At 43.6% G+C, this 16,048-nt stretch overlaps 1 protein-coding gene across 1 annotated transcript in view; it reads left to right on the top strand.

The window, feature by feature from the left end:
- The first annotated feature begins 6,278 nt into the window (after positions 1–6,278).
- LOC124008484 (ubiquinol-cytochrome-c reductase complex assembly factor 1) overlaps positions 6,279–16,048 on the top strand; it is a 40,423-nt gene continuing 30,653 nt past the window's right edge. Inside the window, exons 1-2 of the mRNA XM_046319788.1 lie at positions 6,279–6,492; positions 12,289–12,396. Of these exons, the coding sequence (XP_046175744.1) occupies positions 6,418–6,492; positions 12,289–12,396 (183 nt within the window). The 5' untranslated portion in view covers positions 6,279–6,417. The remainder of the gene's footprint in view (positions 6,493–12,288; positions 12,397–16,048) is intronic.

Consider the following 16,048-nt stretch of genomic DNA (forward strand, 5'->3'; position numbering starts at 1 on the left):
GAGGGAACACGGCTGGCAAGGAAGCCCAAGAGGCAGCTCCCAAAAAATCCTGGGGGATGCACACGGGGAGTGTGGCTAAGTCAGGTCGGAGACCTGAGCCAACACCCCGTGCTTACCGTGGAGAGAGGTGGACCGGGCAGGCACTGTGTTATGCCGTGAGGTGCACGGTGTCCCCAGTGAGCAGGTATATCCCAGTGCGCTACGTCGCAGCTCCTCGTATCAGCCAGGAGTTATGAAGCTGGCTCAGCGCAGAGTGCATCTCCTCGGGCCGGGTTATATGGCACCAGCCCTACGCATGGTGTCCCCGGTTTGACAGCACAGCCCAGTGCGGTCTGTTCCACCCCGACGCACTTGTCGGGCTACAGGGAGTATCCAGCCAGGACGTGTTGTGCAGGCTTGGTGCTCGAGACCTCCAGTGCGCCTCCACGGTCCGGTCCATCCGGTGCTTCCTCCACACAACAGGCCTCCGGTGGCAACCGCACGCACCAAGCCTCCGGTGGCAGCCCCACGCACCAGACTGTCTCTCCGTCTCTTCCCTCCAGGTGCTCTCTCCTGTCCTGCGCCTCCAGAGTCTCCCTCCTGTCCAGCGCTTCCAGAGTCTCCCTCCTGTCCAGCGCTTCCAGAGTCTCCCTCCTGTCCAGCGCTTCCAGAGTCTCCCTCCTGTCCAGCGCTTCCAGAGTCTCCCTCCTGTCCAGCGCTTCCAGAGTCTCCCTCCTGTCCGGAGCTGCCGGAGCCGCCCGTCAGTCAGGAGCTGCCGGAGCCGCCCGCCAGTCAGGAGCTGCCGGAGCCGCCCGCCAGTCCGGCGCTGCCGGAGTCTCCCGCCAGTCCGGCGCTGCCGGAGTCTCCCGCCAGTCCGGCGCTGCCGGAGTCTCCCGCCTGTCCGGCGCTGCCGGAGTCTCCCGCCTGTCCGGCGCTGCCGGAGTCTCCCATCGATTCGGGGCCCACTGCAAGGGTCCCCAGTCAGAGGCGCCACGTAAGGGGGCCAAGACTATGGCGGAGCGGGGTCCACGTGCCGCGCCAGAGCCGCCACCACGGACAGATGCCCACCCAGACCCTCCCCTATGGGTTTAGGTTTTGCGGCCGGAGTCCGCACCTTTGGGGAGAGGGGTTGTTCTTTTGTTTACTTTGTGTTTCAGTGTTCAGTTATCGAATAAATCTAACATGGACATTTACCACGCAGCATCTTGGTCCTCTCCTTCCAACAACTGTTACATGTTGGCTATTTGAGCCAGTAAAGAGGGCTTTAATATTCGGTAGTAGAATGACTTTTGCTTCCCACCAGGCCTGAGGGGACAAACTTTTTTATAGGCTTAAATTGAAGATGGGGCGCATGGGATTGGCAATATTGTCTGCTATTATCCTGAGTAATTTTCCATCCAAGTTGTCAGACCCCTGTGGCTTGCCATTGATGATAGACCACAATACTTTTTCACCTCTTCCACACTCACTTAACAGAATTCAAAATGACAATGCTTGTCTTTCATAATATGGTCAGATATACTTTGATGTGTAGTGTCAGAGTTTGTTGCTGTCATGTCTTGCCTAAATTTGCTAATCTTGCCAATTAATGTTTTTTTTTAAATAATATCTGCTTATTAGATATCTGGGATATGCTGGTTGCTCCTCCTTACACACCAAGGAACAACACATATTCCTTACATCAACAACATCACTAGAATCACTACAAACATATTGTATGTCCTCTTATACACTATATTAGGCCCAGCCTTTGGAACTTTGGTTTTCCTAGATATGTGATCACTACATCTGATGGCTTTGATACTGCTTTCAAAGAAATTGCTGCACCATTAGTAAAGGTGTGATCAATAAATGTTGATATTATTCCTGTGCCGTTTGTAACTACCCTGGTAGGTTGACTGATAACCTGATCCAGGTTGCAGGCACAAGTTACACTTTGAAGCTTTTTCTTGAGTGGGCAGTCTGAAAGCGAGTCTATTTCAATTACTCAGAAAATATACCTTTTTTAAAAAATGGAATTTAACCAGGCAAGTTAATTAAGAACAAATTCTTATCTTCAATGACTGCCTAGGAACACTGGGTTAACTGCCTTGCACGTCATCAGACTCACCTGGACTCCATCACGTCCCTGATTACCTTTCCATTATGTCACTTCCTTTGGTTCCTTCCCACAGGCGTTATTGTTTCTGTTTCCTGTCTGTGTGTTTGTTGTTCATGTTTGTTCATTTGTTTATTAATTTATGCACTCCCTGAACTTGCTTCCCGATTCCCAGATATTATGGAGCATTTATTAGTGTTAAGTAGTGACCCAATAATTTCTTTCAGCAATTCTGAGCTGCCCTTCTCATTGAATCCCACATGAAATATGATAGACTCAATTTCCTGATGCAGCTTTATAATGTTTGGGAGAAGCTTATTGATGTCCCTGTACTCGTGCTCCTGGATAGCACAATGTTTTTGCTCCAAGGACTGAGACATTTCTCACCATTGAGCAGCCCAATACAGCGGCGAGAGAAGGGAATGGAGATATCTGCCAATTCCTACCCCTCGCACAATTAGTTGAATCTTTCATGGGACCATGAGAAGCAGGATAGCGCACGCCCGCTGCTCCCAGCGATAGGTCCAGACCTCCCACAGCGGGCTATGTATAGGGGTAAGGTGACTAGACATCAGGAAATATGATAAACAAAGTAGCAGCAGCATATTTGATGATTGTATGTGCGTAGAGTCAGTATAAATGTGTGTGTAGAGTCCTGTGAACGTGCATAGAGACAGTGCAAAAATAAAATACAAGGGTCTATGCAGATAATCTATGTAGCCATTTAGCAGGCTTATGGCTTGGGGATAGAAGCTGTTCAGGAGCCTGTTGGTGTCAGACTTGATGCTCCGGTACACCTTGCCATACAGAAGCAGAGAAATCAGTCTATGGCTTGGGTGGTTGGAGTCTTTAGCAATTTTATGGGCCTTCCTTTCACACCACCTGATATTAATAAAAGCTATATCAATATTTATTGTGAGTTTGCCCGTATTTATTTTACACAAAATATACATGTCCTTTGTCATTTCTACCACTGAGGGCAAATTCCTCATTAATAATGTTTTTTCAAGTATGTTTTTAGAATATGCCACATAAAACAAGAGGTCACAGACATATAAATAAATACGATACCAGGAACATCTGCAAAAATAATGGGAGAGATACTGGAAGAAAAAAAGAGAAGGGAGAAGTGAAATCTATCTCTGAGTTACAAAGCGAGAACAAAGAGGCAAAGAGAAGGCAATGGAAATGCAACCAATGGAATAGAAGACAGACTTCAAAGACCACAGTTGAAATGGAGACGTACCTATCAGGCAACATACCACCTCAGTCACCAGATGACTTGCAGCCAGAACAGCATACCACTGCTGGCTTGCTTCTGAAGCTAAGCAGGGTTGGTCCTGGTCAGTCCCTGGATGGGCTAAATTCCCAATCTGGCCCTCAAACCATCACAGTCACCTAATAATCCCTAGTTTACAATTGGCTCATTCATCCCCCCTCCTCTCCCCTGTAACTATTCCCCCAGGTCGTTGCTGCAAATGAGAATGTGTTCTCAGTCAACTTACCTGGTAAAATAACGGAGAAAAAAAGATGATAAAAAAACTTGATAAAACTTTACGGAAAGCTGAGAAATACAAAAAAAGGTCCACTGATGAAGAAAATGGAGAGACAAGATTTGTCACGCCTGCTCCCGCTCCCCTTCCCTGGCACTCAAAGGCGCCAGGCTCCCCAGCGTTATGCACTCCTGCAACCATCATTACGCACACCTGCCTCCCCCTGTCATGAGCATCAGTGAATATTAGACTCACCTGGACTCAATCACCTCTCCGCTCTGTTCCCTGTTTCAGCATTAATTGTTGTTTGTCGTTGCTTACCCGTGTGCTTACGCTGTTCCTGTTTTGTTACCTGTCTGTTCTTGAAAAAATGTTGACTCCCCGTACCTGCTTCTCATCTCTAGCGTCGGTCATTACAGAATGCTGAAGCCATCATACGAAGCATCGGGGAGTCCTGGCGTCCCGGTTGGTTGTGACTTCGGGTCCAAGGGCCTCCACCGATGGAACCGGGGGTGCCTAAAGTCAGCCCTGTCAGGCTGTCACACCTTCAGCTAGCTCGAGAGGTTCTTGCCCTGGTTGGCTCTGAAGGCTCCCATCCCACGTCGGCTCCCATCCCACGTTTATGCCCAGTCGGCTCGTCAGGCTGCTACGCCTCCGCCAGATCATCGGGCTCCCACACAACAGCGGGATCAACAGGCCGGCCCGTCAGGCTCGCCCAGGTGGGACGAGGGGGGGGGGGGCACACCTGCCTCCCCCCATCATGCGCATCAGCGATTATTGGACTCACCTGGACTCAGTCACCTCTGTCATTACATCCCCTTTATCTGTCTGGTTCCCCGCTCTGTTCCCTACTTCAACATTAATTGTCGCTTGCCGTTGTTTACCCGTGTGCTGACCCTGTTCCTGTTTTGTTACCTGTCTGTTCTTTAATAAATGTTGACTCCCTGTACCTGCTTCTCATTTCCAGCGTCGGTCATTACAAGATTCCCCAAAGACAAAACAGCAAATGAAGGGAACTCCGAAGAACTTGAGAAGTATTTTATTGTATCAAAATTCCAACATTGCTGAAAAGTAAAAACAAATGTGCAGTGCCAAGGACAAACAAGTGGCTTCAAAATTGTTCAGAGGCAACATCCTGAGAAAGTATGGCCTGGGCAAAGCCGCAAACAGAGAATTTGGGTTTTCAGCAAAAGCAATTAGGGCAAATCAATACAGGCCAACAAGTCTTCAATACTCCAGGAAAAAGCAGTGTAACATAATTTTAGCATAGCCACAGAAGAGAATATCACTAGATGATATGGACGTGATGACAGCAATAGAGCAACAAAAGGGGAAAAGGATACACTAATGAGGAACGAGAAAAAAAGCAGAAGCGCATCTTGAATGGCACAATTCAGAACCTTTTATCAGAGGTTTAGGATTCAGAGATTGAAATGTCCACTATGAATTCTGCAAAACACAGCCTTTTTTTGTTTTGTCAAGCCAGCAGTCCAGGATAAGGACACATGCTTTTGCAAATCCCACGCCAACCTTCAGATCATAGAGGACAAACTAAAATACCACAAACCTTATTGAGTCTTTGTGCTGTGAGAAAAACCAGAAGAGAGAGAGAAGAAAGACAGAGGGAAACATGGTGAAGTTCACTGTACAGTAAAATAAAATGTGTGTGTGTGTGTGTGTGTGACACACTGCATATTCTACTGGAGGACTTCTCCAAAGGATTGAAAGAGAAGTTGGGTCAACACGTGTACACCATTCGACACAAATACTCCAAACTGAGAGAATTAAAAGAGAATCTGAGGAAAGAGATCATCATGCATATTGCTTTGCAGAGAACTGCCTGTGTAAATTAACCAGAGATATCCTGGCAGTTCACTTTGGTGATTCTCATAAGCAGGTGACCCTCCACACCTGTGTTGGATATACCACAAAGGATACAGTTTCACTTTGCTCACTGAGCTCTTCTATGCAGAAAAAAACACTGGCCTACTTCCTTGAGCTCTGCCCATCGGCTACTTTTGGAATCTTACTTTGTGTTATGTTAATTACATGTTTTAAAATGGTTGTTGTTCAAAATATTTGCAATAAAATATTTTTGTTCATATTTTTTACCATAGATGTAATTTCCACCACACCTGGTCATTTCCACCACACCAATATTTTTGAGGTAAATTCATATATAATTTACATTGATTGATTTGTTTTAGATAAGGAAATTATATGGTTGTTATTATAATCTCACAAAAAGTTGTGTGGAAATATCTTATTTTTCATGATAAATGTTTTCAGTCGTCACGAAGGAATGTTTATACATTCAGGCGTCGTGTTGAGTTATTAATATTAGGAAAACTTTCAAAATCACTTAAAATAATATCCAATACAAGTTCATGTACACGTATAAGAAATGTGTTATAAATTAATTGTACGATGATGTTTAATGCCTTAACAGAAATGACATTTGTCTATGGCTGTCTGAGAAAAAATATATATATATATATATTACATGCCTGAATAGTATGATCGCAGCCATGATCAGATATAGCTTCAATACAAATCAAAGACAATTATAATACTTGTATAATTGTGTTTCAATAAATTTAATTTATGAAAGCCTGCAACGCTGAAGTGCCCGAAGTTGCAGTTACCCAGGTAGACCGTGAATGGCCTCACACGCCAGTACAGTAGGTGGCAGTGTATATACCTAAAAGTTGGATGCGATCAACCAACCAAATCAAAAAGAAGAAGGAGGGCCAGTGTTACAAAACGTGAAGATTTAATTGAAAACATTCTGTTACCCGCTTCTTGGTTTCAATACATAGGTTAAATATTGTAACTTTTGTCGGAGTCATGTATCGGCGACTATTGCAGTCCGCTGTGAGGAACATAATAAATACGTCAGCATCCAGAGTCACCTTCGGCAAGGTAATGTAAGGCTTGCTCACATGAAGGCTATAGCTAGCCAGCTAGCTTAGCTAACAGTCAAGTCGCAACATTTTCTGTATTGGTTGCCAAATAAAATAACTTCAGTGCCAACCAAATGTCTCTCCCTTGTTGGATTGGAACATGAATCATAGATCGTAGCCTTACTCTATTGAATGTTCCAAAAGCAAGAAAAACATGAGCTAACGTTAGCCAATGTCAGCTAGCATTACCTCCAACCCAGGAGAACTAGGGTGTCACTAACTTATTTCAATATTCTTCCAAAATTGCACTCTCCTTGCCTTTTGTGTAAAACATCGAGAGATGTACTCGATTACTCACTATGACGTGGTAGGCTGCTTCATCTTTTTGCTGCAGTTGAGAACAGTCCGCAGTGACTAACTCTATCTTATACACTTCACTAAACCAGAGGCCGTGTCAGGGTTCTAAGATCACAACGACCGCAATACAACATGTTATTGGTATGCAGGTTGCTTAGCTCTCGAGAATCAAATGTGTTGGAGTCAGAAAGGCAATCAGGTAGCCAGCGACGTCACTAGAGATTTCATGGATAGGGGGGCTAAGCCCCCAAAACGTTTTCATCAATCAAATCAAATGTATTTATATAGCCCTTCGTACATCAGCTGATATCTCAAAGTGCTGTACAGATACCCAGCCTAAAACCCCAAACAGCAAGCAATGTATTTTTAGAGTAACAACAGGTGTAAAATCAATCAAAATAAGGGTATTTTTGGTTAAGGTTGGCTAAAAGTATACCTGTCTCATAGTTTGTGTTAGACACTGATATATAATTACTTTATTTGGATAGAATTTAAAGTCCACTCTGTCCCATCCATCCAACACCAACAAAAGGTCCAAAAATGCCTGTACTATCTAGCCAAAATATTTTTGGGATGTTATTTTGAGAGAGAGCGCGAGCGCGAGAGAGGGAGAAATGTGAAGACATGCAGGTCATATTATACCATTAGAAAAAATCTTTATTTAAATTTGTTGCTCAAAATTAACCCAGTAATTCAGACACATGGAACATCTTAAACAGTATCATCCACAATGGGGCAAAACTAAATTAAACTAATGAGCTAAATATGATTTTAAAAACTGAAATAATTAGGAATAAAATCTGATAAAGTAAGATCCCAAAGAAATATTACAACCTATATTACAGAACTTCTCCTGCTCCCCTCTTTTGATGCTTATTTTGTGGTTGGATGCATCAGTGTTCCTCCTATTTTGAAAGGTGGCGGTCAACAACACTATTGTGGCTTAGTGGCCAAAAGCACTTCACCCTCAATGGACATGGCTGCAAGACTTGCAAGCCTTTTCTGGCCCATTGTCTTACGCAACCAGGAGTGCATCCGGCGCAGTGCACTAAAGGACCTTTGACAGGAGAGGCTGCTCACAGGAATTGTGAGGGCAACCTGAATGATTTCCTTCAGAGAAGGAAACATATCATCATACAGGAGGTTATGCACAGCAAGCATATCTTTGGGAGGACATCCAGCCTTTCTTTTCCGGGCAAGGACGTTTCTGGCCACCAACATCTCTTCTGTTTTAACAGAAGTGCTTGGCAAACTCAGTTAAGCATGATGTACCAAGGATGTTTTTTGAGCTAGGCAGCATGCCTGTATGCATTTTGAGTAGACCTGCATCTACAGTCGAAAATTACTGGTCAAGCTCACAAACTATCCTGTCCAAGCAAGGGAGCAACAACTCTGTTTTCATTGTTTGGGAACATGACAATTCTGTGCCTAAACCCAAGGAGGTCTCCACCACAAAATCTCCCATTTTCCTTTGTTTGCGCTTTCTTGCTGCATCTGCCTCTCTAATGTTGTGAATTTCACAGTGCGCTGTGGTTCTATCACGAAGTTCTTTGGCGAATGTATCTGTACATTTGCCTATCAGTGTGTCACATACAAGCTTGTTTGCTGAAACAAGCTTCTGCCAGGTCTACCGTCTCTTTCTGGAGGAACTTGTGTCGTCCCTCAGTTACAGAAAGAAGGGACTGAAACATCAATAGCAAATACACGGTGGATAAATTATGAAGCTTTGCTCTCAGACCAACAGCCATGGGAGATCCAATAGTAGATAGACAATGAAAAATGTCATGCCCAGCAAGTGTTTGAGAGCTGTACAAGTTCAGCTGATGCTATTCCAAGTTTGAACTGAGCTTCTTTGAACATGTGGTGGTTAACTAGGGATGTACTGAAAAATGAATACACATTCTCCAAGAAACTGAAACTCAGCAGCCTCCGAAATCGCCCTGCAAGTATGACACAACACCAAATGATGCTCATGAGCATAGCAATGTACATAAATTGCCTCTGGAGGCAGCACTTTGAAATGTGCTTGCACACCTCCTTTGGACCCACTCATGACAGCTGCACCATCATAGATCTGTGCAATGCACTTTAGGCCTGCTACCCCTCATTTGTTGTAGCTGTCGCAACTCATTTGCTATCGATTGGGCATCAACTGACTTGATTTCTGCTAGTGCTAGTAAACGCTCATTAACTGTCCCCTCTTACATACCTAACACACAGAGCCAACTGTTCAGTCTGCCCATCCCTGGCCTCATCCGCCATAATGGCATACATTCCAGATTTTGACATCTCAGAGACCATGGTGTCATAATCTCTTGAGCACAGGATTCGATCATGTCATTCTGAGATTCTGGAAAGAGACGTTGCATTTGATGGAGTATTGTACCTTTGCAGGAAAGGGTCAAGCTCCTTCATAAGCTCCACACATTCAAGAAATTTCCCTCTTTGTGCTTTCACTAGATTCATCATTGGCACGGAAAGAGAGTCCCTGTCTTCCTAACATTGAGGTGATTGCCACAATTCTCCTCAGATACTCCCTTCTCTCTGCAATATTACTAGCATGGGCAGATATTAAAATCTGCGTAATGTTCTCATGACTGCTAGTTGCCTGGTAGCTTTGCCATGCCACAGCACTTTCACTGTGCCATTTCATGTTTACCGAATATAAACAAAGCTTTAAAAAAATCATTTGTAGCCATTACTGACAAAATAATCAAATGTAATGTTTTTGCCAAAAACTCTACATGGAAAGCAGAAAGCTGCATTTTTGTGGACAGAGTACTCTACCCAATTTGTATTTCTCAAACCAGCAGTGCTGAAATGCTCTTTTCTCTGTACCAAAACATTAGTGTGGGTAGCTTTTCAGCTTCACTTGTCTGGGCCCAGTGTCTTTGGAACCTAAATTGCTCTAATTTTTGGAAGGAGTTGCTGCAGCGGCTTGATTACTTTCTTTCTCTGGATCTGTTTGTTGTCCCTGCCTCTCTGGATCTGTTTGTTGTCCCTCCCTCTCTGGATCTGTTTGGTTGTCCCTGCCTCTCTGGATCTGTTTGGTTGTCCCTGCCTCTCTGGATCTGTTTGGTTGTCCCTGCCTCTCTGGATCTGTTTGGTTGTCCCTGCCTCTCTGGATCTGTTTGGTTGTCCCTGCCTCTCTGGATCTGTTTGGTTGTCCCTGCCTCTCTGGATCTGTTTGGTTGTCCCTGCCTCTCTGGATCTGTTTGGTTGTCCCTGCCTCTCTGGATCTGTTTGGTCCCCTGCCTCTCTGGATCTGTTTGGTTGTCCCTGCCTCTCTGGATCTGTTTGGTTGTCCCTGCCTCTCTGGATCTGTTTGGTTCGTCCCTGCCTCTCTGGATCTGTTTGTTCGTCCCTGCCTCTCTGGATCTGTTTGTTCGTCCCTGCCTCTCTGGATCTGTTTGTTGTCCCTCCCTCTCTGGATCTGTTTGGTTGTCCCTGCCTCTCTGGATCTGTTTGGTTGTCCCTGCCTCTCTGGATCTGTTTGGTTGTCCCTGCCTCTCTGGATCTGTTTGGTTGTCCCTGCCTCTCTGGATCTGTTTGGTTGTCCCTGCCTCTCTGGATCTGTTTGGTTGTCCCTGCCTCTCTGGATCTGTTTGGTTGTCCCTGCCTCTCTGGATCTGTTTGGTTGTCCCTGCCTCCTGGATCTGTTTGGTTGTCCCTGCCTCTCTGGATCTGTTTGGTTCTCCCTGCCTCTCTGGATCTGTTTGGTTGTCCCTGCCTCTCTGGATCTGTTTGGTTCGTCCCTGCCTCTCTGGATCTGTTTGTTCGTCCCTGCCTCTCTGGATCTGTTTGTTCGTCCCTGCCTCTCTGGATCTGTTTGTTCGTCCCTGCCTCTCTGGATCTGTTTGTTCGTCCCTGCCTCTCTGGATCTGTTTGTTCGTCCCTGCCTCTCTGGATCTGTTTGTTCGTCCCTGCCTCTCTGGATCTGTTTGTTCGTCCCTGCCTCTCTGGATCTGTTTGTTCGTCCCTGCCTCTCTGGATCTGTTTGTTCGTCCTGTTTGCCTCTCTGGATCTGTTTGTTCGTCCCTGCCTCTCTGGATCTGTTTGTTCGTCCCTGCCTCTCTGGATCTGTTTGTTCTCCCTCTGGATCTGTTTGTTCGTCCCTGCCTCTCTGGATCTGTTTGTTCGTCCCTGCCTCTCTGGATCTGTTTGTTCGTCCCTGCCTCTCTGGATCTGTTTGTTCGTCCCTGCCTCTCTGGATCTGTTTGTTCGTCCCCGCCTCGCTGGATCTGTTTGTTTGTCCCCGCCTCGCTGGATCTGTTTGTTTGTCCCCGCCTCGCTGGATCTGTTTGTTTGTCCCCGCCTCGCTGGATCTGTTTGTTTGTCCCTGCCTCGCTGGATCTGTTCGTTCTCTCTCACTTATACAGCTCGCATGTTGATCTCTGCCTTGCATAGAAGCCTCTCTTTCTGCATGACCCTTAAGATATCATGAACATTTATTTATGCCTAACAAAAGAAAGACATGCTGTACAAATTTAACTGAAAGCTTAAACATCTACTTGCTTTTTTTTTAAATCACCAACCTTCATCAGACATGCTCCCTCAGCCCTGTCAGCCTCCAGCTTCTTTCTCTCATTCTTGTCTGCTGTGTTTTGACATGTATTGTTATTAAACTCATATTTACAATAACTGAAGGCTTAATAGTTGATTAATCAGTTTAAGTTTTAATTTGCTTGTTTGAACTGGTAATCTTAATTTCTCACCGGATTGGCCTTCGGCAGAGCTGGTGGCACACTCTTGAAGAATTTCCATATACCCATCTAACGTTAGTCGTTAGCTAGCCTACAGTTGAGAAATTGAGAATGATACAATCACATTGTGATCAACACTATGCCACCTTTTCTACACATGACCTACTTATAATTAGGTGGTGAATTTAAAAGATACCGTTAACTAGCTAGCAGCGTTTGTTACTGTTAATTTACAGTCAGCCTCACATTAAAACGTATTCGTTAACAAAGTTTTGATTATGACCAAAGTCTATAGTAGTGAATGCTCTCTGTTCTAACTTACCACAAATTCACATCGTATCCTATCTGCATGAATCCGTCCTGTCAGAGCCTATTCCTGTCAGTTTACTGTTAGCTAGCAGTCTCAAGCCACGGCAGTAGCTAACGTTAACCAAAATGTGTTATACAAGTAGACCTAACAGTCACTAGCGCATGCAGCAGCCTCCCCTGAAGCACCGCTAAAATAGGCCTAGTGACGTCTCTGCAGGTAGCTATGATAGTTCAGCTTTATGAGAACATTTAGCCTACCATGGACACATGCACATATTTTTTCTCTTTATAAAATGTATATAATCAGACTTTACTACGTGCTACTACTAATTGTCTAATTGAGTGGTACATCCACTCCCAAATATGTTGGTAAGTAGGCCTAACTGCATCTGACAGTACTTTTATTGGATTTGACCTAATGCCATATTTTTCTGTCATTCTTTTAGGCATTAGAGCAAGAGGCCTGTCTTGGAAGAGCTTTAATTGCTTGCCGGTTGTTAGCCTCAACCTCTCCGTCCCAGACACAATGCCGGACCCTTCACAGCACTTCACAGGTATGTGCTAACCACCATGACTCGCATCAAGGCTGGAACAACAGCAAATGTGCCTTCGCTGATGGTATTTTCAGTCTAGCCTAAGCCTAATTTAGCCCAATATTGAACTAAAGGAGCCTAATATTAATGTAAGGTCCTTGGACTAAGGAGTAACATGTTCTGTTTAAAAGACTAATTGGCTCCGGGAGGCAAAACGGCCAAATACTCCATAAAAACGTGAATTGATTCTGAATTGCATTACTGTTCTAGAAACATAAATCCCTCCACTTGCATTGGGCGGCAGTTAAATAAAGGTAAAATTTAAAATAAAATATCACAATCAATTATTTTGCAAAGTCCACACTACCTGTACACTGTTTTAACCTGGGATTGGAACTGGTTCAGGGACCCGAACTAATAAATACATTTTTGAAAGAACAGAAACGGAACTAAGAACAAAAGTTATCCATACTAAAACAGATGTTATTTTAAAAGCATGGGATCCGTTAATGTTATTTTTACATTCCATGCGTTTTTTTTCTTTTTTAACTAGGCAAGTCAGTTAACTTCTTGCGTCGAGAAATCCCGTATCCGGGAGCGTAATCATAGCCTCAAGTTCATTAGCATAACGCAACGTTAACTATTCATGAAAATCGAAAAATGAAATAAATATATTGGCTCACAAGCTTAGCCTTCTGTTAACAACACTGTCATCTCAGATTTTCAAAATATGCTTTTCAACCATAGCTACACAAGCATTTGTGTAAGAGTATTGATAGCTAGCATAGCATTAAGCCTAGCATTCAGCAGGCAACATTTTCACAAAAACAAGAAAAGCATTCAAATAAAATCATTTACTTTTGAAGAACTTCGGATGTTTTCAATGAGGAGACTCTCAGTTAGATAGCAAATGTTCAGTTTTTCCAAAAAGATGATTTGTGTAGGAGAAATCACTCAGTTTTGTTCATCACGTTTGGCTAAGAAACAAAAAGAAAATTCAGTCATGACAACGCCAAACTTTTTTCCAAATTAACTCCATAATATCGACAAACATGGCGAACGTTGTTTAGAATCAATCCTCAAGGTGTTTTTCACATATCTATTCGATGATAAGTCATTCGTGGCAGTTGGGTTTCTCCTCCGAAGCAAATGGGAAAATGCACGCAGCTGGAGATTACGCAATAATTGCAACGGAGGACACCAAGCGAGCACCTGGCAAATGTAGTCTCTTATGGTCAATCTTCCAATGATATGCCTACAAATACGTCACAATGCTGCAGGCACCTTGGGGAAACGACAAAGTGTAGGCTCATTCCTTGCGCATTCACAGCCATATAAGGAGACATTGGAACACAGCGCCTTCAAAATCTGGGGCATTTCCTATTTGAAATTTCATCTTGGTTTCGCCTGTAACATCAGTTCTGTGGCACTCACAGATAATATCTTTGCAGTTTTGGAAACGTCAGTGTTTTCTTTCCAACGCTGTCAATTATATGCATAGTCAAGCATCTTTTCGTGACAAAATATCTTGTTTAAAACGGGAATGTTTTTTTTAACCAAAAATTAAGAGCGCCCCCTATATCGAACAAGTTAAGAACAAATTCTTATTATCAATGACGGCCTAACTGCCTGTTCAGGGGCAGAACGACAGATTTGTACCTTGTCATCTCGGGTATTTGAACTTGCAAACTTTCGGTTACTAGTCCAACTCTCTAACCACTAGGCGACTCTGCCGCCCCAGCAATAAAGTGCCTATGCAAAGCCCTCTCTGCCACTCAGACTTATTCTAGTGTCTGGATGTAAGCTGAAATCTTTGCCATAGTGTGTATGTGTTTAGTCTTCCTGCCCCTCACTCTGAAGCATAGGCTACTGTACTGACATTACAAGTGTGATTCAGAAGATATAAAAAAAAATATTAGCTAGAGAAGAATGTATGAACTTTTTCAATGCTAAACTCAGCAAAAAATGAAATGTCCCTTTTTCAGGACCTTGTCTTTCAAAGATAATTAGTAAAAATCCAAATATCTTAATTGTAAAGGGTTTAACTTATTATGGTATAGGGGACGCTTGCGTCCCACTTGGCCAAAAACCAGGGAAAATGCAGCGTGGCAAATTCAAATTTTCATTACATCACACATGTAAGATACTCAATTAAAGTTACACTCGTTGTGAATCGAGCCAACACGTCAGATTTTAAAAAGGCTTTTCGACGAAAGCATAAGAAGCTATTATCTGATGATAGAACAACAGTAAACAGAGGGTAGCATATTTCAACCCTGCAGGCGCTACACAAAACGCAGAAATAAAATATAAAACATGTCTTACCTTTTGACAAGCTTCTTTTCTTGGCACTCCAATATGTCCCATAAACATCACAATTGGTCCTTTTATTCGATTAATTCTGTCCATATATATCCAAATGTCAATTTATTTGGCACGTTTGATCCAGAAAAAACAGCTTCCAAAATGCACAACAAAATATTTCAAAAGTTGCCTATAAACTTTGCCAAAATATTTCAAACTCCTCTTATAATACAACTTTAGGTATTTTTTAAACATTAATAATTGTATCGGTGTTCAATACGGGAAGACAACAAACCAAGCTACTTTTCACATCTTGCGCAACTCTCAACAGCGTTACGCAGTTCCTAGTTGGCCCTACTTCATTGCACAAATTAATAACCTCAACCAAATTTCAAAGACTGTTGACATCCAGTGGAAGCGGTAGGAACTGAAAACAAGTTCTTAAGAAATATTGTTTTCCAATGAGATATCAGTGAACAGACAGAGACCTAAAAAAAATAATTCTGAACGGTTAGTACTCAGGGTTTTTACCTGCTTTTTGCCTGCTACATACTCCCAGACATGATTCAAACAGTTTTAGAAACTTCAGTGTTTTCTATTCAAATCTACTAATAATATGTATATCTTATATTCTTGGCATGAGTAGCAGGAAGTTGAAATTGGGCACGCTATTTATCCAAAAGTGAAAATGCTGCCCCCTATACCTTAAGAAGTTAAACACTTTCCCATGCTTGTTCAATGAACCATAAACAATTAATGAACATGCACCTGTGGAACGGTCATTAAGACACTAACAGCTTGCAGACGGTAGGCAATTAAGGTCACAGTTATGAAAACTTAGGACACTAAAGAGTCCTTTCTACTGACTCTGAAAAACACCAAAAGAAAGATGCCCAGGGTCCCTGCTCATCTGCCTGAATGTACCTTAGGTATGCTGCAAGGAGGCGTGAGGACTGCCGATGTGGCCAGGGCAAGAAATTGCAATGTCTATACTGTGAGATGCTTAAGATGGCACTACAAGGAGACAGGACGACATCTGATCGTCCTCGCAGTGGCATACCGTGTATAACAACACCTACACAGGATCGGTACATCCTAACATCACACCTGCGGGACAAATGCACGATTCCAACAACTGCCCGAGTTACACCAGGAAAGCACAATCCCTCCATTAGTGCTCAGACTGTCCGCAGTAGGCTGAGACAGGCTGGCTTGTATGCCTGTTGTAAAGGCAGGTCCTCACCAGACATCACTGGCAACAACTTTGCCAATGGGCACAAACCCACCGTTGCTGGACAAGACAGGACTGGCAAACGAGTCGCGGTTTTGTCTCACCAGGGGTGATGGTCTGATTTGAGTTTATCGTCGA

Source organism: Oncorhynchus gorbuscha, linkage group LG21 (assembly GCF_021184085.1).
Source record: "Oncorhynchus gorbuscha isolate QuinsamMale2020 ecotype Even-year linkage group LG21, OgorEven_v1.0, whole genome shotgun sequence".
NCBI lineage: Eukaryota > Metazoa > Chordata > Actinopteri > Salmoniformes > Salmonidae > Oncorhynchus > Oncorhynchus gorbuscha.